The sequence below is a fragment of the Leucopleurus acutus genome (genome assembly GCF_964270905.1).
Source record: "Leucopleurus acutus genome assembly, chromosome: 7".
In the NCBI taxonomy this organism is placed as follows: domain Eukaryota; kingdom Metazoa; phylum Chordata; class Mammalia; order Artiodactyla; family Delphinidae; genus Leucopleurus; species Leucopleurus acutus.
The window spans coordinates 108,800,443-108,826,609 of record NC_139150.1 but is presented as its reverse complement, the minus strand read 5'-3'; the positions used below and the strand labels follow the sequence as shown (position 1 = coordinate 108,826,609).

The following is a 26,167-nucleotide window of genomic DNA, read 5'->3' as shown; positions in this document are numbered from 1 at the left end:
CTCTGTGTGACCAATCTGAGATCTTACTCTAATCTTTAAATAGTCAATATCATCTATACTTACATATTCAAAAACATTTTTCTTAAGTTATTAAAACTCAGGGTGGGGGGAGCTACCATATGATGCAGCAATCCCACTCCTGAGCATATATCCAGACAAAAACATGGTTTGAAAGGATACATGCACCCCAATGTTCATTGCAGCACTGTTTACAACAGCCAAGACAAGGAAGGAACCCATCGACAGATGAATGGATAAAGATGTGGCACGTATATACAATGGAATATTACTCAGTCATTAAAAATAATGAAATAATGCCATTTGCAGTAACATTGGTGGACCTGGAGATTATCACACTAAATGAAGTAAGTCAGACAGAGAAAGACAAATATCATATGATATCACTTACATGCGGAATACTTTAAAAAATGATACAAATGAACTTATTTACAAAACAAAAATGGACTCACAGACTTAGAAAACAAACTTATGGTTACCAAAGGGGAAAGGGGGAGGGGGAGGGATAAATCAGGAGCTTGGGATGAACATACACACACTACAATATATAAGATAGACAACCAACAAGGACCTACTGTGTAGCACAGGGAACTCTACTCAATATTCTGTAATAACCTAAACGGGAAATAATTTGAAAAAGAATAGATATATGTATACGCATAACTGAATTACTTTGCTGTACACCTGAAACTAACACAACATTGTAAATCAACTATACTCCAGTATTAAAAAAAAAAATTCTTATAAGGAAAAAAAACTCAGGTTAGGGGGAGGCAGTAAGAAGAAATCTAAGTTGCATTTAGAGTAGATTTTGGGGGTTTTTGTTTTGTTTTAAGATTTTTTTTTTTGATGTGGACCATTTTTAAAGTCTTTATTCAATTTGTTACAGTGTTGCTTCTGTTTTATGTTTTGGTTTTTTGGCCCTGAGGCTTGTGGGATCTTAGCTCCCAGACCAGGGATCGAACCCACATCCCCCTGCAGTGGAAGGAGAAGTCTTAACTACTGGACCACCAGGGAAGTCCCTAGAATGGATTTTGGATAAGAAACTTTATTATGAAGTCCATTTTTTTTTTTGTCTAAACCTTGTCTTTCAACATATTTATAGCAAGTTACTAAGTTGTTAGCAAATGACTCATGATCAGTATTTTTGAAGGAAGCATCTTTGGATATTTTAGAAGTCTTTTATTTATGAAAATCTCAAAACAATCTCTGCACAAATTTGCCTGGCTCCCACACTTGGCTTGTCTTTTCTATGCTGTGCCAAGTACTGAATTTACTATTAACTTTCTTGGAAACTCTAGGTGGGCTCATACACATTCCCATCAATTTACACATTTTTCACTTAAGAATCTTATATATTCTTATTTTTATAATGACTTGTCACTTGAAAGTTCAGAGACTTCAATTTCTGAGAGACTGGCAGAAGCCTATATTTTTTAAGCATTAAAATCAAATACCAAAATCCATCAAAAAGATAAGTCTCTCCCCCTCCCCTTCTATCCCCTCCCTTCCTCTTTAATGAGACAAGAAAGTAAAATATATCCACTTTTGGAGGGCAGAAATAACTGCTAAATAGAGATGCTGTAAAGATGGATTTAATATAATTGTCCATACTTATTTCACACCGCTAAATGCACCTTAAAATTGAGAGAAAATATGAAAGCTGTAGCTAGGAAACGTAATATGGGTTTGAGATGAGTCTTGGCACGAGGGCCACAAATCTCTGTGCATCTATTTTCATGAGTTGATTTGCACAGAAGCACAGTGACTTATGGGGAATAAATCAGTGCCCAGACTCTTGAGGCAGAGAAGGTTTGGGGTATAAGGGGGAAAGACAGTTGACTATGTATTCTCTAGCTTTATAAACCAGTCCTATGGGGTTACAACACTTAGTGAAAAAAAAATTGTCACAGTTACTATTATTTGGAACCTTCTGAGCTGCAGACACAAGCAATTGATATTTCAAGCCCACAGTTTGAAAAATAAAACCCAGAATTGAAGAGATGAACATTCTTTCCAATTCTTTATGGCTTTAGTCTCTTTATGGGAGAACTAAAGAGAAACTGAAACATCTGAGAATACGTGATGTTTTGAGCATTTCACGCTAAAGCATCCTGCCTTAGAAGAGGACAAATTGTTTACCATGATGACACAGGCAGTGAAGCAGGCTTTAAGTTGATTGTTTAATATTAATTATTTTAAAAGGAGGCCAAAGTGGAAGAATATAAAAGGACTATTCTAGAATACTCTTGGAGGCTCAGAGAAATAACTCAAAATTAAAAGGGTACTGGGATCTTGATTCTTCCCACTGTGAGCAATATGCCAGTGAAATATGATTATCATTTTAAAGCGATTTCATTTCTCTCTGCAGTTTGATGAGGCTTGGGTTATTTTAAATTCACCTAACAATAAAAATGGTAGCTGCTTCCTGATCTCTCAGGCACAGAATTCATGTATATATATGATATCATTTTATTCTCATAACAACTTTTCTAGTTAGATATTATTACCTATGTATTACAGATGAAGACACTAAGGTAAAGAGGTTTTTTCCCAGGCCACTCAGATATTAAATTTATAAGCCAATATTTTATTTTTATTTTTTTATCTTATTTATTCTATTTTTTTAATTAATTAATTAATTAATTTTTGGCCGCATTGGGTCTTCGTAGCTGTGTGTGGGCTTTCTCTTGTTGCAGCAAGCAGGGGCTACTCTTCATTGTGGTGTGTGGTCTTCTCATTGCGGTGGCTTCCCTTGTTGCGGAGCACGGGCTCTAGGCACGTGGGCTTCAGTAGTAGTGGCACACGGACTCAGTAGTTGTGGCATGCAGGCTCTAGAGCGCAGGCTCATTAGTTGTGGTGCATGGGCTTATTTGCTCCACGGCATGTGGCATCTTCCCGGACCAGGGCTAGAACCCGTGTCACCTGCATTGGCAGGTGGATTCTTAACCACTACACCACCAGGGAAGTCCCTATAAGCCAATATTTTAAATCAAATTAAACTTCCCACTGAAAACACTAGACAAGGTTAAAAAGAAAAAACTGTGCATCAGAGAGCTAAAAACACAGTGAAAAGTCACATGGCTAAGATCTAAGACAAGGAAACTTACAGAAGTGAGTTTCCCTTAAGGATGGCAATAAACTTCAGAGTACCAGCTGAGAGGTTAACAATCTGTGTACAAGTTTTGAAAGCTTTATGGATTTTAGGGGGACAAAAAGGCGTGAACTCCTATGAGGTGGTCTGAGATCGCAAAGAATTACAGCTGCTGAGTAAGAATGAAACGAATACAGAAGTCTTAGCAGGAAGCTAAGCATAGCTTGGAATTGTCTCCATTTCTGAAACTGGAATAAAATAATCACAGATTGCTAGCAACCTAGCTCTCTGATAAAAGCAAACATACATTAAACTCCTGCTATTCCCACACAAGCTTGTTTCTCTTCCATTCTTTTCAAACTTGGTTAATGGTAACAAAATCTTTACATTTCTCAGCTGGAAAATCTTTGATAACTCTTGACTCCTCTTGTATTCCACATATCATATCCTTCCAGTTGGTCCTACCTTATAATTTTATCCATAATCCAACCACATCTCACCATATCCTCTTCAGCTCCTCTGGTACAACCTACTGCTAGGCATTACCTTTGGAATACTCATTGGTCTTCTATTCATTTAATTAAATTCTACTTATCTTTGTGATCTTGGTTTAAGCATCATTTCCTCAGGAAGCCTTACCTATTCTATCTCATTCTGCAAAATCCTGTTACAATATTTATCAAATTTGTATCTCATTAACAGCACTTGTTACAATTGTATTTTTTTTTTTGCGGTACACGGGCCTCTCACTGTTGCGGCCTCTCCCCGTTGCGGAGCACAGGCTCCAGACGCGCAGGCTCAGCGGCCATGGCTCACGGGCCCAGCCGCTCTGCGGCATGTGGGATCCTCCCGGACCGGGGCACGAACCCGTGTCCTCTGCATCGGCAGGCAGACTCTCAACCACTGCGCCACCAGGGAAGCCCATGTAATTGTATTTTTAATAAGATTAATCAATCAATGTCTATCTCTGACTTTATAGGATCTTATATTTAAGCAAAACTCATGACTGTTGCATGTGTTTTAATAGCCCCAGAAGTAATCCAGAGCACCCACAGTAAATAACTGGATAAGTATTTTTGAAATGAATTAACTAAATATAGTAATGGAGAGGTCAAACATTATACACCAGAGAGTGTCCAACATTTTCATCCTTCTGTCCTTCTGCCCAAGTTAGGAGTGATGCTTATGAATAATCAGGGAAGAACCTAGAACAAATATTTAGAAACGGGAAAATCAGGATATAGAAATCTGAAAGAGAAAATTAAAGCAAAGTTATATGTCTGAAAATCGTCATTTAATGGTGGAACTGGAGAATTGTCAATTAGAATGTGATGGGTGCTTTTTTAGCCAGACCTGATTGCAGTGGTGTCTACGTTCAGTGCTTACATAAATTAGGACTTAGTAGGTATGTCTGTTCAATGCTTGCTAGTTGTCAGTGGTAAGTTACATATTGTTTGCGTGTTTGTATATGAAGGGTTAATACAGGGTTACAGGTGTGGGATAGGAGGTGGAGGGATAGGACAGGTGGAGAAGGAGGACTCCAGTGAAAGTAGATGACAGGCAGAGTGAAGTAAGTCAGAAAGAGAAAGACAAATATCATATGCTAACACATATATATGGAATTTAAGGAAAAAAATGTCATGAAGAACCTAGGGGCAAGACGGGAATAAAGACACAGACCTACTAAAGAATGGACTTGAGGATATGGGGAGGGGGAAGGGTAATCTGGGACGAAGTGAGAGAATGGCATGGACATATATACACTACCAAACGTAAAATAGATAGCTAGTGGGAAGCAGCCACATAGCACAGGGATATCAGCTCGGTGCTTTGTGACCACCTAGAGGGGTGGGATAGGGAGGGTGGGAAGGAGGGAGATGCAAGAGGGAAGAGATATGGGGACATATGTATATGTATAACTGATTCAGTTTGTTATAAAGCAGAAACTAACACATCATTGTAAAGCAATTATACTCCAATAAAGATGTAAAAAAAAAAAAAGTAGATGACAGGGATAGATAGTGTAGTCATCTGAGGTTTCTTAACTCTCATCGTTATACAAGTTTGTTCGTTTCATCTACAAAATTTATTTTTATCATAAAGTCACTCAGTTTTACTAAATGCTTTCAAAATGCTGTGCTCAAAACTCATGCTAATTGTTATAACTTCTATGGAAACTGTCTATTCTCATGGGTAGTAGTTTACTTCTTTATAGTTTTGACATCAGCTTATTTCAACTGAAAAATCTAAAAGGCCATAACACAGCTAATTAACTCATTGATTTGTAGCTTCTTAATGACTTGTTTATTTTAAAGAAAACTAATTAAGCATTTCAGAAACATTGAAAATTACTTAGAATAGACTCAATAGTTCTATTATGTGTCCAGTGCCCAAGATAATTAAATGAAAATCATCATAGTAGAATGGCTGAAGCTCCAGATGGACAGCCAGGAGGCTTACATTTTGTTCTAGTTTTGTCATTAACTAGTTGCTTCACGTTGGGCAAGCCAGATATTCTTTAACCAGTATAAAAATGGAGACTTAAAAGTGGTACACATTTTTCACAGAAAATTGCAGTAAAACAAATGACATATTCTACACATATGTTTCAAAAAATGTCAAATTCTTAAGCCAATGTTTGGATTTTGCCTTTGATAGCATGACTCTTTTGGTCAGGGATATTTTTAATTGAAATAAAGAGAAATTCACTCAAGCTAATTAATGTAAAAGGGCCCTGAATGGTATAATAGTATCTCATGAAATCCAAGTGTAGAAAATACCAACAAACTCAGGAAATACTGAGCACCATAAAGAAAAAATCTGATGGACCCATCCTAGCTTATGAATTCAATTCATGGTTGAAGGCACCTTAGTAAGAGAAGTTCAAAGTCATATTGCAAATGTATAATTATAGGGCCCCTAACTGACACACTTGTTTACCACTCTTCCTTAAATAACTTCTTATTCAGGACATTTAGTTTTCAGAAATCAACTACTGAATGAATATTTAAAGCAATTCTGGTTTTATATTGTCTTTCGTTTAATAGTTTTATTTCAGTTCTGGTATTCTAGCAAGATTTTAAATAATCAAAAGAAGTCTATCAATTGGTATAAATTCAGTGAACACTTCTAGGAGGAGGGGCTGCTGAAATAGTAGTCCAGAATTTCAGGCAGAAAAAGACTGAATAGACATACAAGAGAAAATATCTTAGAAGCTGTGGTGTCATGGGAAGGACAGAGACTAAAGGAATGTTAGTGTGTCTGGAATAGAGACAGAAAGTGTCAACGTAATAACAAATGAGGCTGGAGACGGCTGTAGGTACCTAATCATGCAGTGCCTCATGGATCACATTTTGGACTTCTGTCTTTACAGCTCCCATTTGGAAACAACTCCTGCGGTCAAAGTGAGAGCTGAGGATAGTGTGAGTAATTTTGATCGCAGTGGGGTTGGAGAGAGTAGAATAATCTAAGAGATATATATATCACTGATAAAATCCATAAAATTTAGTGATGGTTTGGTACTGGTTGGGAATGAGGAAAATGTTTCAAGCGTGATTGCAATGATTTTAAAAATGCTTATTTAAATTTTTTGACACACCTCCCTTCAAAGGGTGGAGCCTAATTTTCCTCCTCTTGAATGCTGCCTACACAATGTAAATTCTTGATGACATGAATTCTGTAGTTTGATCATAAAATGCATTGCTACTTCCACCCAGCTCTCTTCTGGGTCATTCACTCTTCCCTCAGCCACTCAAGTAGCTACATGGAAGAAAATGAGAGCTTCTACCAATAGGATTCACGAACTTGCCAGTCATTTGACTGAGCCAACTTGAAATCAGATTCTCTTCACCAGTCAAGCCTTCACGTGGCTGCAACCATGGCTGACATCTTGACAGTAACCTGACGAAAGATTCTGAGCTAGAACATCTACTTAAGCTGTTCCTGAATTTCTGACCCATGCAATGAACATTCATTGTTGTTTTAACGCACTAAATTTCAGGATAATGTGTTATACAGCAGTAGTTAAGTGATGTCGACCCAGCTTTCTGGCTAGAGCAACTGTATGGATGTAAACATCATTCACTGATATAGGACAGCGGGAAAAGGGGGACCAGCTTTGAGAGTTACGATAATGTGTTCAATTTTGGACCTGTTGAATTAAAGCATGGTTTTAAAACATCTAAGAGACACATATCCAATATCATAGGTTATCTATATTGAAAAACAGAAATTTGCAATGATATTTTACTGGATGGTTTCTTTGAAAACTTTTAGTAAGTATGCTGGCACCTAAGGGCCATCACACTTGCCACCCCTTCTACCTAAACCAATCTCCTCTAGATCCCACTGTATGGCTCCCTCGTCACCTTCAAGTCTTCACTCAAAAGGTCTCCTTGAAAATGTCTTCCCTTCTGCATATACACACTGCTATATACAAAACAGATAACTAATAAGGACTGACTGTATAGCACAGGGAACTCTACTCAATACACTGTAATGACCTACATGGGAAAAGAATCTAAAAAAGAATGGATATATGTATATGTACAACTGACTCCCTTTGATATAAAGCAGAAACTAACACAACATTGTAAATCAACTATACTCCAATAAAAATTAATTAAAAAAAAGAAAATGTCTTCCCTTCTCACATTTTCTCTCTTCCCTATCTGTTTCTGCTTTACTTTTCTCCATAAAACATATTATTAGATAAAATACTATTCATTCACTTATTTATTTTTATGTTTTCCTCTACTGGAAGATAACTTCTTAAGAGCAGGGATTTTTGCTTATTTACTATTATACCCCCAAATCCTGGAACACTGATTGAGATATTATATAAATATACTGAGACATTATATAAAACCACTGAGATATTATATAAGTATTTTTGGAATAGAGGAGTAAAAATAGTACTTGAAATATATCATGAGACAGAGAGGGCTTCCCTGGTGGCACAGTGGTTGAGAGTCCGCCTGCCAATGCAGGGGACACGGGTTCGTGCCCCGGTCTGGGAAGATCCCACATGCCGCAGAGCGGCTGGGCCCGTGAGCCATGGCCGCTGAGCCTGCGTGTCCGGAGCCTGTGCTCTGCAACGGGAGAGGCCACAACAGTGAGAGGCCCGCGTACCGCGAAAAAAAAAAAAAGAATTGTGCTGCTCTCCTGAATCTTATTTGACAAAACACCACTTAGACCTTTAAAATGTGCATAAAACTTTTTAAAAAACACATTCTCGGGCTTCCCTGGTGGCTCAGTTGTTGAGAGTCCGCCTGCTGATGTGGGGGGCACGGGTTCGTGCCCCGGTCCGGGAGGGTCCCACATGCCGCGGAGCGGCTGGGCCCGTGAGCCATGGCCGCTGAGCCTGCGCGTCCGGAGCCTGTGCTCCGCAATGGGAGAGGCCACAACGGTGAGAGGCCCGCATACTGCAGAAAAACAAAAACAACAACAACAACAAAAAAAAACACATTCTCTAAATTTCATTTTAATCTATTAATCTACTGTATTTCATAAAAATACAGTAAAATAAGGGGAAAAAACACCGTAATCCCACAAGCCAGAAATGAGTGATACAGAAATCATCCTTTTACTTGAGATGTTTAACTGAGTTATATTTACAAAGGAAACAATACAGCAGAAGTAGTACTGCTTTATTTTGATCTAATTGTGCTTGCATGAATGCTTACTAATAAAATGCATTTTTATAAATCCCCAAATCAATAAGATTGAGGGCATAAAACCATGATATTTTTAAAGCACCAGTCTCTGAGTCTCTGAACCTGAAAAGAATATTAAAGTGGAGCCATGCTAAGGTTGTTTTCTGTAATAATATTGAACCAGCAGAGCACCGACTTATTCAGATTATGGTAGATATTCCCTTTTGTGTGACTACAAATGTTTATGTTAATGTCACCTTTCAATGGAATGTGTTCTGACTTAAGCATATTTGAGTTATTGGACATTTTTCTTCCTGTGGTGCAGGAAGCCCTACATTTGTCTGTTCGTTACATTCCTTTAAGGAGAGAGGAATGGCACAGAAAAAAGAAGGGAATCAAACAATAAAGCAAAAAGGAGTTTATAATTGGAAGTGGTAAGGAAAGGTAAATATAGCAGTGAGTATAGTGTTGTTCAATTTCCCTCTAGCGAAAATTAGACTACACATCAAGGTTTTTATTGGATTATATTCTTTTTAAAAATTAAGAGTGAGAAGAGCTTAGCAAGATACAATCAGTGACTGTACATCATACTTAAAGCTAATATTCATCTGAGGTTATATACACCCTTCTCCCTCTGCCTCACCTCCATTCTTTCTTCCCGTTTCCACCTTCCTTCTACTTAGGTGCCTAAACTATTTTGGGCAAGACATTTACAGTTTCCCAGGAAACAAAAGGATTGTAAAAGCTTCTAGATTATAGAAGTTATTTCCTCTTCCTGTAAGAACATGTTTTCCTTTAATCAAGCATAACAAAATCTCTGGAGGTAATGCCTCCTAGGAAAAGACTACCTATTTTCAAGATTGAAAAGAAACGGCTCAGAGATGTGAGTGGACACACCTACACTGCCACACATGGGGTTCATGTATAGAACCCTGAGAAGAGCAAAAAGTTTGAAAGTGGGTCTCATTCTTATATTTTTTGATGAAACTATTCATTAAAAAAAACTTACTGTGATTCTAGCTGAATGAGCCACATTTCACCTTTTAAAGAATGATGTGATCATTCCTTTTTCTAGTGTAGAAGAGCCTAAATCACTGTGCTCTTTTGGAAAAATAAGCAGTTAATTTGAATTAGGTGATGTGGGCTCTACCTCTCACTTTGCCACCTAAATGAGCGAGGCCTGAATAAAGATCATGTCCTAGGCTTCATCCCGCTCCTCTGCAGAGTGATGGGGGCTTTTGCTCTCACGGGGCTGGACCGACTCTTCCAAGAAAGCTGGGAGCACAGCCTGTCCAGTACCAGAGGTAATGTGGACTCAGCTATATTCTGTGTTTTGTAACCGTTAAATCAGCCTAAACCTGTCTGCTTCGTTGTTCATCTTTATCTCGACTAATGACCTTGTCTCCTACTTCAAAGAGATAACTGAGCATGCAACTGAATAAGAAAATCACAATTCCCGTCTCTACCGCCTGCCACATTCTGCCTCCGGTCCCAGAGAAAGACTTAAGACTTCTGGTTCAAAAGCTACCCCTCAACGACTGCTCTTAAAACTCTTCCTTTTCACCTCATCAGTGACTTTGCCCTTTCTCTTCTGAACCTCTCTTGTGTTTTTCTAAGCATTTCCTAATCTACTGACTTCTTTCTTCCAGGATGTGAGCAAGTTCAAATCTCCTTTCATTGTAAAAGCAAAATTAAACAAGCAAATGAAGAAGTGCCTGCCACATCTGTGTCCACTGTTACTTCCTCATGCAGTATAGCCTCTTCTAAAAAAGGGAATCTATATTTTTCTTTAACGCACAATTCAATGTTCTAACATAGCTGTACATGTATTTTTGTATCAAAAGGCTATTTATAATCTTCCACATTTCTTTTGGTTTTTATGGCATTTGATATTATTGTGTTATTGATCATTCTTTTATTTCCAAAACTTTTCTTTTTGGTTGTCTGACGCACTCCGTGTTAGTTCTCATTTTTCTCTTATCATAATCCCCATCCTTTTTTTTTTTTTTTTTTTTTTTGCCAGTACCTCTCCTTCTGCTCATCCCTTAGAAGCTGGTGTTTTTAAGACAGTGCTTTTCAAATCTGAATGTGCTTTATGACTCATCTGCCGGGCTGGATAAAATGCAGATTCTGACTCAGTAAGTCGTGGTGAGTTTGCAGTTCTAACAGCCTCTCAGGTGATGGTTATTCTTCTGGTTAAAGGACCACATTTTGAGCAGCAGTGCCCTCGGCAGGGAAGGACTTTTTGACATCTGCAAGCCCCAGTGGATTACAGGTGTGCTGTGTTAGCCACAGCTCAGCCTGCAGTGTGTGAGATGGTGCAGCTAGAGCCAGGCTTGAGGACTGAGAGTCACCAGGCTTAGTTGTTTGTACAATGAGATGAAACATCCATGTGTGCTCAAGTATTAAAAAATGTAGGAAAACCTTGCCCCAGAATTCTAGCCATCCAATCTTATCTAGTCCCAGGTCTTGTGTTCTCACCTCTGTGCTGAAGTTTTCCATCAACTGGATATCTCATAGGCATTACATTCACCATACATATCTGGAACTTAACTTATGATACTTTTCTACATGGCTATGCCTCTTCTTTTATGCCCTATTCTTGTCGTGGCACTATTTTTCACCCAGTTACTAAAGGTATAAATATGAGGCTTATCCTAGACCATTCTCTCTGATCCTCCACGTCCAAGCAGCGGACAAGACTTTTTTTTTTTTTTTTTGGTCATTTCTCATATTGCTCCTTTCTCTCCATTTTTGGGATGTCCTATTGCATTAACCGTTTTCTACTCTCCCTGAGGCCAGTTTTTCCCTTCCCCACTGTGAACATACTTTCTGTTAAGTTCTCCATATTGCTTCCTTTTTTTGGATAACAGTTATACTTTATTTGTATACTGGAATATTTACTCTTATCACAAATATTCAACCATTCTGCTTGAATATAAGCAGCATAATGTGTTGTAGAAAAATCTATAAATTTCCCCTTTCTCTTGAGAAAAATCAAGGTAATGATCTCAAGTTGTGCATTTTTCTACAAATATTAGGATTGAAAAAATAAGAAAAAGGGGGTAAAAATAAAAATAATGCTAAACACTGAAAATTAGAAGAGTCAACCATGATATCTACTATTTAGAATAAGCTGATGTTTAGAAACATTTGAAAAAGTTTTGGAGATTTTCAGAGGTCTTAAGTTTTCTTCAGTGTTTGCAGTAACTTTAACTAACCTGCAAAATTATCAAAGTGTTCCCTTTTTTCTATATAATAATTTGGAAATGATTCATATTATAAAAAAGATATACAACTCCAATTTTAAAAATTAATGTTTGAAAAACAATTAATTTTGGCAAAAAGTAAAAGGTGGTATAGTTGAAACATTTTGAGAAACATTTTAAAATGGAAACTTCTTGGGACTTCCCTGGTGGTCCAGTCATTAGGGCTTGGTGCTTTCACTGCTGTGGCCCCGGGTTCAATCCCTGGTTGGGGAACTAAGATCCCACCAGCTGTGTGGTGTGGCAAAAAAACAAAATAAAATGGAAACTTCCCTTTATTCTGGAAAATTATATAAAAAATATGACCTACATCCCCTCCAGCCTTGTCTGTCATCCCGCGCCTGACATATAATGTAGCTTCCAGTCACACTGAACCAGCTGTGGTTCCTACATTTTTAATGCTGGTTTGTGCATACATCTTTGCACAGGCAGTTGATTCTGCCCAGATCACCTTTGCTTCTCACTTTGACAATTCAATTCAAGGACCACATCTTTTGAAAAGTTGTCCTGCCTCCACGCTGCACCCCCCCACTAACAATTATGTGCCCTCTTGTGCGCTTAGTGAATCCTATGTTCTCATTAAAGCAGTTCTCTCTCTCTCTCTCTCTCTCTCTCTCTCTCTCACACACACACACACACACACACACACACACACACACGTATTATCACTTTCCTGTGTATCTCTCGTCTAGACAAGTGCTCTCCAAACTTCTATAATTGCCCACTCCGAAACTTCAAAAATATCCAAACATGCACTTCCAATAAATGTATACATTATTACGTATATGCTTGCATGTATACGTATTGATAAATATGTTCCTTGACAATATTTTACTCATATATATGCATATTACTAGTAATCTATATATCAAATTTGCCTGAGGCTTATTTTATTTATATCAATTTTTATTTTTTAAAACATAGTGATTCAATATTTTTATAGATTGTACTTCATTTGTAGTTATTATCAAATATTGGCTCTATTCCCTGTGCTGTACATTACATCCTTGTATCTTATCCATATTACTTCTTTAGTGATATTTCTGAGACACAGTCTGATCATGCTCCTTTCCTACTTGCAATAATTCCCTTTGGCTTCACTTGAAAGACTGAGTTCCATAACGGTGAACGTAAAATATGAGCTGGAGCCTCTGGACCTCCCTTCGCATGCACTTCCAAAAAGCCAAACATGCCACTTCCATTTGCAACTTAGTGGCCGGAACTTGGCCACATGGACACTCAAAGCTAAGAGTGAAACTGAGAAATCTTTAACTTCTTGGAAATGCCTTTAAAGATAAGCCTCTTCTTCTTTTCTGATAGCTGGAAAGCAGCTATGATTTCTGAAATCAGAGCATCTATCTTGGATCTCAAGGAAGAAATCCTACGTTAAGAATGACAAAACAAGAAGATAGAAAGATCAGTGAACTCCCATTCCAGATGTGGTCTGGTTGCTTCCATGGTTTTTCTTTTCCTTTTTTTTTGAAAGAAAAACAAATCTTTCTTAAACCAATATTATTGTGCACTTTCTGTCAGTCACAAATGAACCTAATCTGAACTAACACAGCTATAAAGGGCTAGTCTGTTTATCCCTTGTTTATTTTCCTGCCACTCAACATCTTTCACATCTACCACTACAATGGATTTTAGAAAAAAAAATAGCTTCTTTGAATAAAGGCTACTGATATTAGGTGAAGTGAGAAATTAGAGCTGTAATCCTAAGTACATATTTTCTCTTAAGGAGTTTCTGACTGTGTTCTGACTGCGTTTCTGACTGTGTTCGTTTAAAAAAAAAAATGTATTCCATAGATGGATACAGCTTTACCCATTACATTTTTAAAGTAGCATGTTAAGTACAATCACTCAGTGTATAGAAAAGCCACCCAGCCCTTCAAAGACAGAGCTGAGATCTGACCCTGAGTCGTCTTTCTCTAAATTCCTTCTTGTTTTCACATGTGCACACAAGTGCATGCACAGAGAAGACTGAGGCAAGAAAGTTAGTTTAGAAACCATCTAAAATAAACTAGCTCTTTCCTGTAGAGGTATAAATCTCATCTTCTTTTACTACTGTATTTTTGAGCTTGAATTTTCATATGTTCCAGGAATTTGAATTTTTTTCATACTGATTAAGATTTTCCGATGTAATTTTTGCTGTAAGTTGACGTATATAACCGTACAAAAGCACACAAAGAATGTCATACACTTTGGCCTTTTGAAGTAGAGCGAAATTTTAAGTTTACATATTATTATTTAGGGGGAGATAGTTAGGCTACACATAAAACCTAATTCTCTATATAAACTCAGTAGGCACCAACTGAGGTCTGCAGTAGATTCTGTGTCTTTGATGATACGTACCGTATTTAAGATTTGTAGGAAGAAAGAGATAAGCCCAATTTCAGGAATTTAAGAGGGGAAAAAAAGATTTCATAATCTTTTAAAGGGTTTTAAAGTTTTTAGAAAGAAGCAACATGAGGCAGAAGGGAGATTTCTAATGGTTTTATCCATATAATCCTCTGCTACCTCTATTCTTCCCAATAAATAAAACAAGAGGCAAGAGAAAAACACGGAAGGTGCATTTCTTCTTACTAGGCAGTACTATACAAAGTTGGGTCCCTTAGTGTTTTAATAGACTAAAGGTAATTCTCTTCTTAAATAGGAGCAATTTAAGAACTGGTGGAAAATATCATTTAATGTATATTAGTGTTTTATTATTTTATAATAAGAAAGGAATTTATAGAAATAGATTGCTTTTAAGTTTTTCATTACGATTTTATCATGTGTCATTCTTCTTTCCCTTGTCAGGAATGTAATTGTTTATAAAACTATGAAAAGTCATAACTCTCTCCTTTTCTTGGATTTTTGTTTTATTTGATCTACTAATAATTAAGTTTCAGTACTCAGACTTCGGATACACATTTAAATGATACAAATTAAAAAAATATATGTATAGTGATATCAACAGAACTAGTGAATACAAAGTAGCTTATGTGAATATTCTCTTCCCTCATAAGCAAGTGATAACAATGAAATATTTTGTTTAGAGAAAACTATTATTGGAATAAATATTTGCGGATGTTTTCTAACACGCTACAATAGTCATATAGATTTTCCCCAGGAAGTTAGTTCTAAAACAACATAAAGCATGAATTTATTAGACAGGAAAACTTGGGGGGCCCATGGTTGAGACGTTACTATCAAGTTTGCCGTATCCTCCATTTCACATGGAGACTGGCCCGTTGTCTTTTCTAAGGATGCTTTTTCTGTCTGAAACACTCTTCCCTCTTTCTTGCCCACTCACATTCCATCAACTGTTCACGGTCCATTTAAATTCTCTGCCTCTTTATAAAAATTTTATACTCCTCTGCATTCCAAAAAAGATATTTTCTTTTCCCAGTATTTATAATTGTTACTATTTTGGGTAGTTGTTCATGATTACATTTTCAACAATTGCCAGCAAAAAAGAAACTGTCAATCAACCACCCTTTATAGAGTCTCTTGGGCTTAAAACATTAAATGTATGTGAGTAAACAGATTAAAGGCAAAAATAAATATTCTGTGATATCAATGGTTCTCAGTTTATCTAGGGAATTGGAAACGTGTCAGTGATTCTGATCCCAGAACTGTGAGAGGTGCCATAATAGAAATTCAAACATTATGCATTGAGAATATGCATTATTTATTTGATTATTATTTAGAATGGTCGTTTAATTATGTCTTCTTTTTTCACTGCAGAGATCTTACAAAAAGTAGATAATTAAAAATTATATGTTGCTTTAAAATATATTTTATATACGTATATATGTATTTTATATATACATGAAATAGTTACTTGCTACAACCATTTTTATATTAAGTGCTATTCCCTTTTTCCAATGTTTAAAAGAAGAAGCTATCATGACATGGAAGCTCAGTACTGCTTCATTTTGTAGAGGTGGGGATAGATCCCAGATAGGAACAAGTGAGACATAAGTAAGTAGTGAGGAAATGGAAATACGTAGAAGAATATTTTCTGTGAAAGAAAAGAGAGATAAGAGGCAAGTGGGTAAATATATTACCACAGACAAATAAAATTGGGAATAAAGAGAAAAAACAAAGCACCAAATCTCTCACTAATTTTCCTCCTAAATGCTAGAAGGAAAGAAAGACAGCATAGTATTTTTATTTATGCCTAGAATTATTTATTTGAAATTGTAAATCTGCTTTGGGGGGGTGGGGAGAAGTGTTTCATTTCAGAAATGAGTGAGCCCTGTCAGTGTGCAAGACACTCTTTTAAGCCCTGGTGATAGAACTAGAAATATGTTACTGTCGCTGCCCTCCAGGGCTTCACGATTTGAACTAGAGGCAGTATTCAGGCCATTACCACAGCCCTGGGACATATGCAATAATAAAGGTACTGTATTCCTGGAAGCACAGAGGAGGTATCCTCACCTAGACTTGGGGGAGCTCAGAGAAGGATTCTTCAAGAAGGTAAAGTGAGTTGAGTAGAAATTAGCCAGACAGATAGAATGCATATGGTCCTCCCAGGCATTTGATGGATGGTATTTGAGTGGTTGTTTCATCAACGTTCACATCATTTATCTTCCCCCAATTCCCCACCTTAAGTATTGTATGGCCAGTATGAACCAAACCAAAGCAAAACAAACCAAAGCAAAACAAAACCAAACAGCAAGATAAACATCGTTTTCTGATGATTTGTTGACACCTTACTGCCAATTAATAATCATTCCTACTTTCTTTTCTATTAGTAGCATTTTACTTGTTACTCTATTTTCTTTCAATCAGTTTTTTTGTTTTATGTGGACCATTTTTTTAAAGTCTTTATTGAATTTGTTACAATATTGCTTCTGTTTTATGTTTGGGTTTTCTGGTCGTGAGGCATGTGGGATCTTAACTCTCCGACCAAGGATCGAACCTGCACTCCCTGCATTGGAAGGTGAAGTCTCAACCACTGGACCGCCAGGGAAGTCCCAATCAGTTTTTATTTTAATGGTAACATTACTCTCAGTTTTTTGTACATATCCCTGAACTCCTGAATTGAAGAATATCCAGACCTTATGTCAGTACTAACTGTTGAGATCCTTTCTATAACAACTATAAATTTAACTTTAAAAAGGAATTTGAACTTTTTCATTTATCTTACTTTGAAAACAAAAGAAAGTCAACAGAGTCTAAATCATAGAAAAATAAACTGTAAATGATATTATCTCCAAGATTTTGTTTTTTAAAAAATAGTTTCATGAAATTATGAAAGTCATTGAACAGTGATGTTGGTAGAGGCAGCTGTGATTTGAAATTTATTGATGGAAGCCTAGTGGCTTCTGGGAACTTTATGTACTTACAGAAAAAGATGTCACTAAAGTTTCCTAATGCTTTTAGGATTAAATTATCTTAAACGGTGTCAACAGATAAATGATTGCTTTACTTCTAGGTCATGACTCCAAACAATGAAACTATACAACTATAGTCTAAGTATCATAAAAAGTAACAACCTTTACACCATGCATTCTCAAGAGGGGTGTTATCACCCCAAGGAGGGTGGGTGAGAGTTTTATCTTGGGGGTGAAAAATCTTATTCTTCTTACATATAAAGCACAAATCTATCTCTATCTCTATGTATCTATGGCTATATACTACACATGAGCAAATATACAATGTACTGTGATATTACAATTTCATGCAGGCAATTAGAAAAAAAAAGTCTAAAAATATCTTTAAAGGGCTCCTTAGGAGGCAATGATGGGGAAAATAAGTTGAGAAATAATGCATTATACAATAGAAATCTCAATTTCTCATGGTGATAAGGAGAAGCAAATCTATCACTTTTCCACTGGGAGCTGCCAATTTATGTCTGTTTTACAACTTCTCAGAGCCGGTAACATCTTCTGAGGCAATTTATTTGATCTTATAGCCTTTATGGTATCTTGAACACAAGATTCCCTTTCCACTCCAAGTAATAACACAGGTTGAAATAAAATTCAAATCTAGAGTTATAGACAGATAAACAGAGATGACAGGTAGGTAGGTGTCATCTCAGTGCGGATCTGTTGTTTTATCAAGCATCTACTCCACGCATGACATTGAATTAAATATTATGGCAGTAAAACAAGATCAGAAACAATCCTATCCTCATGGGAGTTACAATCAAGAAGGAGAGACAAGACTTGCATGAAAATCTAAAACACACATTTGAAGGTGATGTCACATCCCCCCCTCTACGGTGGCATATTATAGAAAGTTGAGATTCTGCTTCTCCAGCACATTGCACACTGCCTGGAAATGCAGTCATTGCTCCATAGACTTTTATTAAGTTACAAAGAGATTCAGGTAGACTGCTATAGGCACCCTGCAACTGGAGTATACAAGCTTCATGCATGGAGCAACCACATGGAAAATATTATCAATTCAAACTGTGTCTCAAATAAAAAACACACTCTCCACAAGCAGGATGGTCATTTTAAGTGAAGAAGCAAGCATGAAAAAAAAGGGAAAAAATACAGAAACAAATATTTGGGGAGAGGGAGCACATGTGCCCAAAGGAAGTTTCCTATGTCCAGGAGAAAACAGAATGACATTTTGTTTTTTATTTATTAAAATTATTTGATAAACATTTTCCTTTTCAGGTAAAAAGGTCCTTATTGCTAGAAATTTTAACGTTTACAGGATGACTACCTGTTATAGATTTTTTTTTTTAATATTTATTTATTTAGGCTGCAACGGGTCTTAGTTGCGGCACGCGGGCTTCTTAGTTGCGGCATGTGGGATCTAGCTCCCAGACCAGGGATCGAACCCAGGCCCCGTGCATTGGGAGCGCAGAGTCTTACCCACTGGACCACGAGGCAAGTCCCTGTTATAGATATTTTTGAGAGATTTTCAAATTTAGGTACAATATTGGATGGACTAGTTACCTCCAATGTAAGCCCAACCAACCTATATTGGCAATGTTTGTAAAGTAGTATCAGAAATATCTCAGGGTCTATAAATCCTAATTGGTTATTTTTGTCAGTGTGTAAATTTTGCATGCACTCCTAGAGAATGCTTCATCGTTTGCATTGGAAGTTATTCCATGCAATAAACTATCTCAGAAGATGTTAATAATCTTTCCACTTTATGCTATTCTTAATTGTACCACTGAGGTTACTGCTTCTGTGCATCAAATTGTCTGAGAGGTACTGGCAATACTTCCTCCTAAAAATATCTCTAGTATGGAGATTCTGAAAGAATTTCAGAAATACACTGTAACGGAGCTGCTTTTTTTATTTTATTTTATTTTATTTTTTGCTATTGCTTCCTCTTCTGACAATATCTGAGGATTTCAAACTCTGTTTCTTAAAATGTGTGTGGTTGCCATGCAGTTGTTTGAATAGCTTCATTTTCTGGGATGAAAGAGCTCATTCTATTCACACACTCTGTTTGTTACTAAACAGTTGGTCCTGTCTTAGAATGCCTGCCTTCACTCCAGAACCAGTTCTCGAAGCTAACTCACTTATCTCTCTTCTTGATGCATTTTTCCAACAAGACAAAGCTACAGCTTTCTTCTAGTGGAGAAAGACAAACCACCCATGTTTCAAAATGGACATCTGCATACACAGGAGTTCATTTTCAATAAATACAGTTAATCCAAGTATAACGCTAATCATTTGGCGAAGAGTTTAAGAGACAGGTTTGGTGGGAAAATCAAGGAGGATTCATCCAATATGCTTCATGTAGTAAGTAAAAGTTAAAGATGCATCTTCTCCAAAATAATTCCCTAAAAGTCTCCTGAGAAAACTTAAGTTTTTAATCATCCATGACTGTGGACTAGTTTATGAGATTAGTTGAAATTAGAGCATTCAAAGGCTCTATAGAAAAGGGATAGATATATGCTATTGATAAGAGCAAGTCCTTGGGATCGACAGTATAAAATTATGATAAATCTATGACTTTGTCACTTATTTATGACCAGTCGCACCTCCACAGTTTAGCTCAGGACTCTCTCTGAGTACGTCTCTGTGCCCTGCTCTAAATATTCTACCTTCATCTCATGTAAATATTTTTTCTGTTTCTTGTTCTTTGCACACAGCGTGATCACCTTTGTAACAGTTTAACTGTTCAGTCTACAGTTCAAGCATTGTCTCTGTGTTCTCAGCTGACAGCAGGATACCCAGATCTACTGCTACCATCTCAAACTCAAAACCAAGTTCACTGTCCCCTTTTCTTCCAACAATCCAAATCCTCTACCTGATTTTCTTTCTTTAAAGAGATCATATTTTGATGAAAAATTCAAACATGATCTCCAAACTCTAAAACAAGCAGATTGTCCTTTTCTTCTAGTAGTCTTGTCATTGTTGTCTGTTTACATAGTTTTTTACTATTACTGATGATTATTAGCAATCTTATGATTAATCGTAATTTTGAGGTAAACTCTACCTCTGAAAGAAAGGGATTTATAGAGATATTTTGAGCCCAGTTACCAGACCATTCCTATAATGATAACTATCCAGTTATAATTAAATGATTTGCTTCTAAATTTCATCCATATTCCATTAGGAAAGGAAGCTGCAACTCCACATTTCGGCTGGTTTATTATTGTAGTCAGCTCAATAGTTGTTGTTAGCAGAATATGATTTTAAACCATAAATTGGAAATCTTTCAACTGAATTTGACCATCACCATTCCCTTAGCACATGATAGGCTTGTATCATTCCTATTGCATAGAATATTTTCTTTATATCTCATTTCTGCCCATTGAACAAGCATCTTATAAGATCCAGCACAAGTACCAACCCTCTGGGGAACTTCCTTATTTCACATTGCCTAAAACATTGCTGTTTCTGTTTGTCTTTTGTCACTGGACCTTTGTATTTTCTTTCCTGCTAGACTCTAAGTTCCATGATGAGAAAGGGGATAATTTCCCAATCATCCCTAGCCAAACTGTACCTAGCACAAACATGTGTGCACAGAATGTGATGAGGAAATCTTGTTGAATTGCTTAACATTACACGTTAAACACACATTTGGTGACTGACTTGCCTCAGTACATAGTTGTGTGATCAAGGGAGAGAAAAATTACATACAAGAGGAAATATTTAAAAGCTGTTTCCTGAATCTGCAGAGCAAACTGCTTGAGGCATTGACTAGAGAACTGGGCCACGATCCTTCTACACTTAGGAAAGCATATGATTATTTATAGATACAAAGGGAAGAAGCATATATTACGTGTAGCATAATTTAAAAACACTATGTAGAATCCTGCTACAGTACCTACATACAAGAAATCATCATAATAATGACTTTATCCCCTGAAGTACACTTTCTTCAAAATCTTACATAAGAAAATAGACCCAACATTAAAAAGAATTTTCCCCATCCTCCAAAACGTACCAAAAGCAAAAAATAAGAAATTCTATGCCAAAATGTTTTTCTTAGGCTTTAAAGTAAATCAAGAAAACATTTTGTTTGTGATTATCATAAAGTATGAAATTCATACATTCAGTGTTTTGACACAATATACCATAATTTATTCAAATAGCAAGTCTGTGTTGGTATCAAACTATAAAGATGAAAAACAAAATTGTATGTTGTGAAAATAATTAATTTAGATGAAATATTTTTGGCAGTTCTCCTGCTTTTGGAATTTGTTCTGTAAGCTCTTCATAATCATCACTTATTTACATTTCAAAGAAAGCTGAACACTGGTGTTTTGTTCTTTATTTTATTAGTATGAGAAGTAGAATCCAAAAGCCATAGGAAAATTTTTTCAAAAAACAGCAATATCTGAGCAAAATGTGAAAATTTTAAAAACTTCACTACTAGGAAAGGTAGATTTTTTATGTCTGTGTCTGACTTGTATTTATTAAAAGAATTCACCTCTTTAATAAGTTCCCTTTAAATATTACATTTCTAATACCTGATGTATTCTGATAATGAATACTCCTAATTATAGTATAGCAGTAAATGTTTTTGTTTTGCTGTTTTTGCCTTAATAAAACTCATTTACTGGGGTTTCCCTTGTGGCGCAGTGGTTAAGAATCTGCCTGCCAATGTAGGGGACACAGGTTCGAGCCCTGGTCCAGGAAGATCCCACATGCCGCGGTGCAACTAAGCCCATGCGCCACAAGTACTGAGCCTGTGTGCCACAACTACTGAAGCCCACGTGCCTAGAGCCCGAGCTCTGCAACAAGAGAAGCCACCGCAATGAGAAGCTTGCATACTACAATGAAGGGTAGCCCCTGCTCGCCTCAACTAGAGAAAGCCCACACGCAGCAACGAAGACCCAATGCAGCCAAAAATAAATTAATTAATTAATTAAAAAAAAATAAAGTGGTACTGACTTGTAGAATCTCTGTGGGGAGAGAAGCTTCCTAATTAAAAAAAAAAAAACTCATTTACTAAAATGTAGAAATTATGCCAAGATAGAAACTAAAATATTATCTGTGGACTTGCAATAATAGTCTACGAAAGCACTATAAATTTTTATAGTAATGTTGCACTGATCAAATTTTGTACTAGTAATAGCAACAGGAACTCTCATATATTACTGATAGGAGTTTAACTAGGTAAAACTACCTTAGAAAACTTGCAGTATCTACTAAAGCTAACCATACTCATATCCACCCTATATTCTAGCAATTCCTCTGCCTAGTGAAACTCCTGGACCCAACTCATATAGTCCCCAAAATGCACGTATTCACATGTATTCACCAAAAAAAGGCATGATCAAGGAGGTTCATAGCAGCACTAGCCAAAACCTAAAAAAATACCCAAATATTCCTCAGTAGGACAATGGGTAGATTGTGATGTCTTCATATAATGGAATACCATACAGAAATGAGAATAAACAAGCTACTGCTACATGCTATAACACAGATAAATCACATATGTTTCATAAAAATAAAGCAGACTCAAATAAGTATATAAAGTTCAAAAGCAGGAAAAAGTTTTATTGTCCCATAAGTCAGGATAGAGATGATTTTGCAGCAAAGTAGTGCTTGAGAAAAGATATGGTGGTAAGAGGGGGCATGGTGAATGCTCGTGTGATGCTGACAATTCTACTTCTTGATCCGTGGTCTCTTGACATGGTGTTACCTTTGTGCCACTTTATTTGGAACTCTGTTGTTTGCACATTTTTCTTTGTGCATTTATATCTCAATAAAAATTTTTAAAACCTTAAACCTATGGAAAAAAAACGCTTCTACTAGTATGTTATTTAATTAAAACTTCATATATGGTTTCTGGTTGTTGTTCTTACTTCCAAATTTCCCTGGAAATAATATTTTTCAATTAAAAAGATATATTTATGAATTTAAACAAAATACTTTTTTGACTTTAGTTTTTCCTTTACATGTTTCCTTTTTTGCTCAATACCTCACGAATAGGCTTAGCGAACAAAAAATGGTCTCCATAAAGAAACTGTATTTTGCAAGATATTTCCAGTAGAGGGAGCTTCACTTTCTAAAGGAAATTTCTATAGAAAATTTTCCTTCAAGGACCATCACTAAAAAATAAAAATACTTAATTTTTTTATGTATGATTAAAGTTCTTCATAGAGTGATGAGCTACTCTCATCTAAGACCAGTCTAAGATAGAGAAAACTTTTTTTCGATTTGTGAACGAAAAAAGAAAAACTTGATGAAGAATATATGTATCACCAAAACTTCTATATTGGGTATGTCTTTTTCAAGTGATTACATTTTTAGACTATTCATAAAAAGCATTTTAAACTAAATTATTTAATATTAATGAAGATAAATTCTAAGAATATATCATAACAAATATTATGGTGATTTGCCATTATACAAATTTGACCTCATCGATCAAAATATTTTAGTTATTAACATTAAACTTCCTAAACCTAAGTATCTATCAACTAAGCTCTTCTGATTTCTTTGAAAAAAATAAATATATGTATTATCTAAGATATTAAGAAATAATTATGGTAAAATAATTTATCTTATGACATGAATTTTGTACTCCTTTCCATACAATTTACATAAATGTAAAAGCTCTACATTCTTTGCTTTGGTCACTACGTATGAAACTTGTAACAATTGTAAAGTTACAAAAATTTACTGTCATTAAAACATTTTTCACTGAAAATATTCTGATTTACAATGGTTTCAACACCTCACTTCAGAAAAAATCGATAATTTCAGAATTATAATAACCTTCACAACTAGTTCCTGTTACTAAAGGTAGGTATTATGGGATATGCTATGTTTTTCTAATGTGCCTAACGATAAAAACTTGACATAGCAACCCAGAAAAGAATATTTACATACTTCAAATGGAAACCATTATACAAATAACTTAGTTACTCTCATTATTTGATTTCAATCTTCTTGAAAGTCTTGTGAGCCAAAAAATGGAAATTTTAAGGTAATTATAATAGTAAAGTAAAATTTATATTGTTGGTTCAAAAATCCATGAGCAGTATCTTGCTTATACATTGTTTGATGAAGAATGGGGGTTAAATTACTTGATCTGTGTTTAGTCTCTCTTCTCTTTTAATTAAAAAGAAAAAAAAAGAAAGCCTACCAAATATGACTGGATATGATAAGAAAATGACACATCATAGAACAATTTTACCATTCAATAGGTTTCTTATTACTTTCTCCAAAATAATTATTCTTGGCATAGAACATATCTGGTGATTTATTTATTATTTTGCCTCCATGAACCAGGCTCTTTAGAAAATAGTACTTGCAAGGCCTTTATTATTCTATTCATTTGAACTTAACCTCTAGATATATCAACAATGTTCAGAATATCTCTGATCACTAAATGTTTATGCTCTACATTTTTTTTGTCTTTTAAAAAGTAAGTAATGTTCCATTTCTAATTACTAAATGTTTTGTAACTTTCACAAAAGAGAGTAACACCCAGAATTTATAATTCACTTAGAAAAAAGAAACACTTAAAGCAATTTGAGAAGGAAGACCTAGGCTTTGGAAATATTTTTTTGCTAGGGTAACCTCAGCTGCAAATAATATAAGATGCCAGTTACTAAAATACATTAATTAGTGAAAACAGAGCAAAGTTATATGTTGTAGAGGTCTCAAGAGATAGACTGCTAGATACCTTTAGATAGAAAACAATACGATTTAAGGGACACTTTCAACAAGTCAACTTCGAGTTGCATTCTTGGTTTCATCCATGACAAGTAGTTGCAAGGCTTGAATGAGTTCTCCAACTGTTAAATACAAGTGGACTCACCTGAGTAGCAGTGCTGCTTCCCAGAAGTAAAATCCCGAAACTAATGTCCGAAAGTGTCTCACGTAGGCCATGATACGGAGGGAAAGATTCACGACTCTGAAATGAGTCTTAGCCAAGGCATGGGGAAGGAGAAAGCCGGGAATGAGAGTGTGCAGTCTAACTGCGTGTGGTGTTGGTGGAGAGCAACGCCTGGAAAGCTTCAGCACCTGAGACAGCTCCCCGCGATCCGCGGAGACCCTCTCTTTCAAACACTTGAAATTCCCTTTCGACCCCTTCTCTGAGCAGGAGCTGAAGGGAGATTCACAGGATTACACATGTGCAGGTGATTTATACAGTGACAGCGGAATAACGGATGAGATGAGAAGTCTGAGGTGCCTAGGTTCTGGGCAGCAGTTCACGGGAGCTCTAGCGGCAAAAGAAGAATGCTAGTCCTTTCCTGACTCAGACCCACGACTGGAGAAAGAGCAACAGCGGGAGCAAGGATGCGTCTGCACCTGCTCCAAGCGCCGCCCGCCCGAATCCCACTGTCCACCTTTGGGTAAACCCCGGGCCACTAGCGTGGCAGAGGGAAGCGGGGGCGGGGCCAGACGACACGGTCTTGCCAGCCAATCACAACCGCACAGCGGGGCAGAGTGACAGGCCACTCACGACGGTAGGCGGTGCTTAGCTAGCCAGGCTTTTAAAAAAAAAAAAGAAAAAGAAAGAAAAAAAAGGCGTTGAGTAACTGGTGCAGAGCCTAAACCGCAACTGGAAGGAACTGGGGGAGGGGAAGCCTCTGCGCTAAGAACTGGGGGAGTCAGCAGCATTTATGGATTAGGTAGCAGAATCGCGCTAGAGGGACCCTCCATTGTTCCCTTCCGGGAGAAGGCGCAATTTAGTAATAAAAGGTCTTTTCGGATGTGACCCTGTCTCTTTGACCTTACATCAAAATGCAAGAGTCAACAGTA

At 36.5% G+C, this 26,167-nt stretch overlaps 1 protein-coding gene across 2 annotated transcripts in view; it reads right to left on the bottom strand.

Annotated features, from left to right (window-relative positions):
- GLRA3 (glycine receptor alpha 3) overlaps window positions 1-25,297 on the bottom strand; it is a gene marked incomplete at both ends in the record, with an annotated part of 157,819 nt that extends 132,522 nt beyond the window's left edge. The window contains one exon of one of the 2 annotated variants that reach the window (XM_082842411.1): window positions 25,221-25,297. In XM_082842411.1, coding sequence (XP_082698537.1) covers window positions 25,221-25,291 — 71 coding nt within the window. The remainder of the gene's footprint in view (window positions 1-25,220) is intronic. The other variant, XM_082842410.1, reaches the window with a different exon arrangement.
- Between the last annotated feature and the right edge of the window lie 870 nt (window positions 25,298-26,167).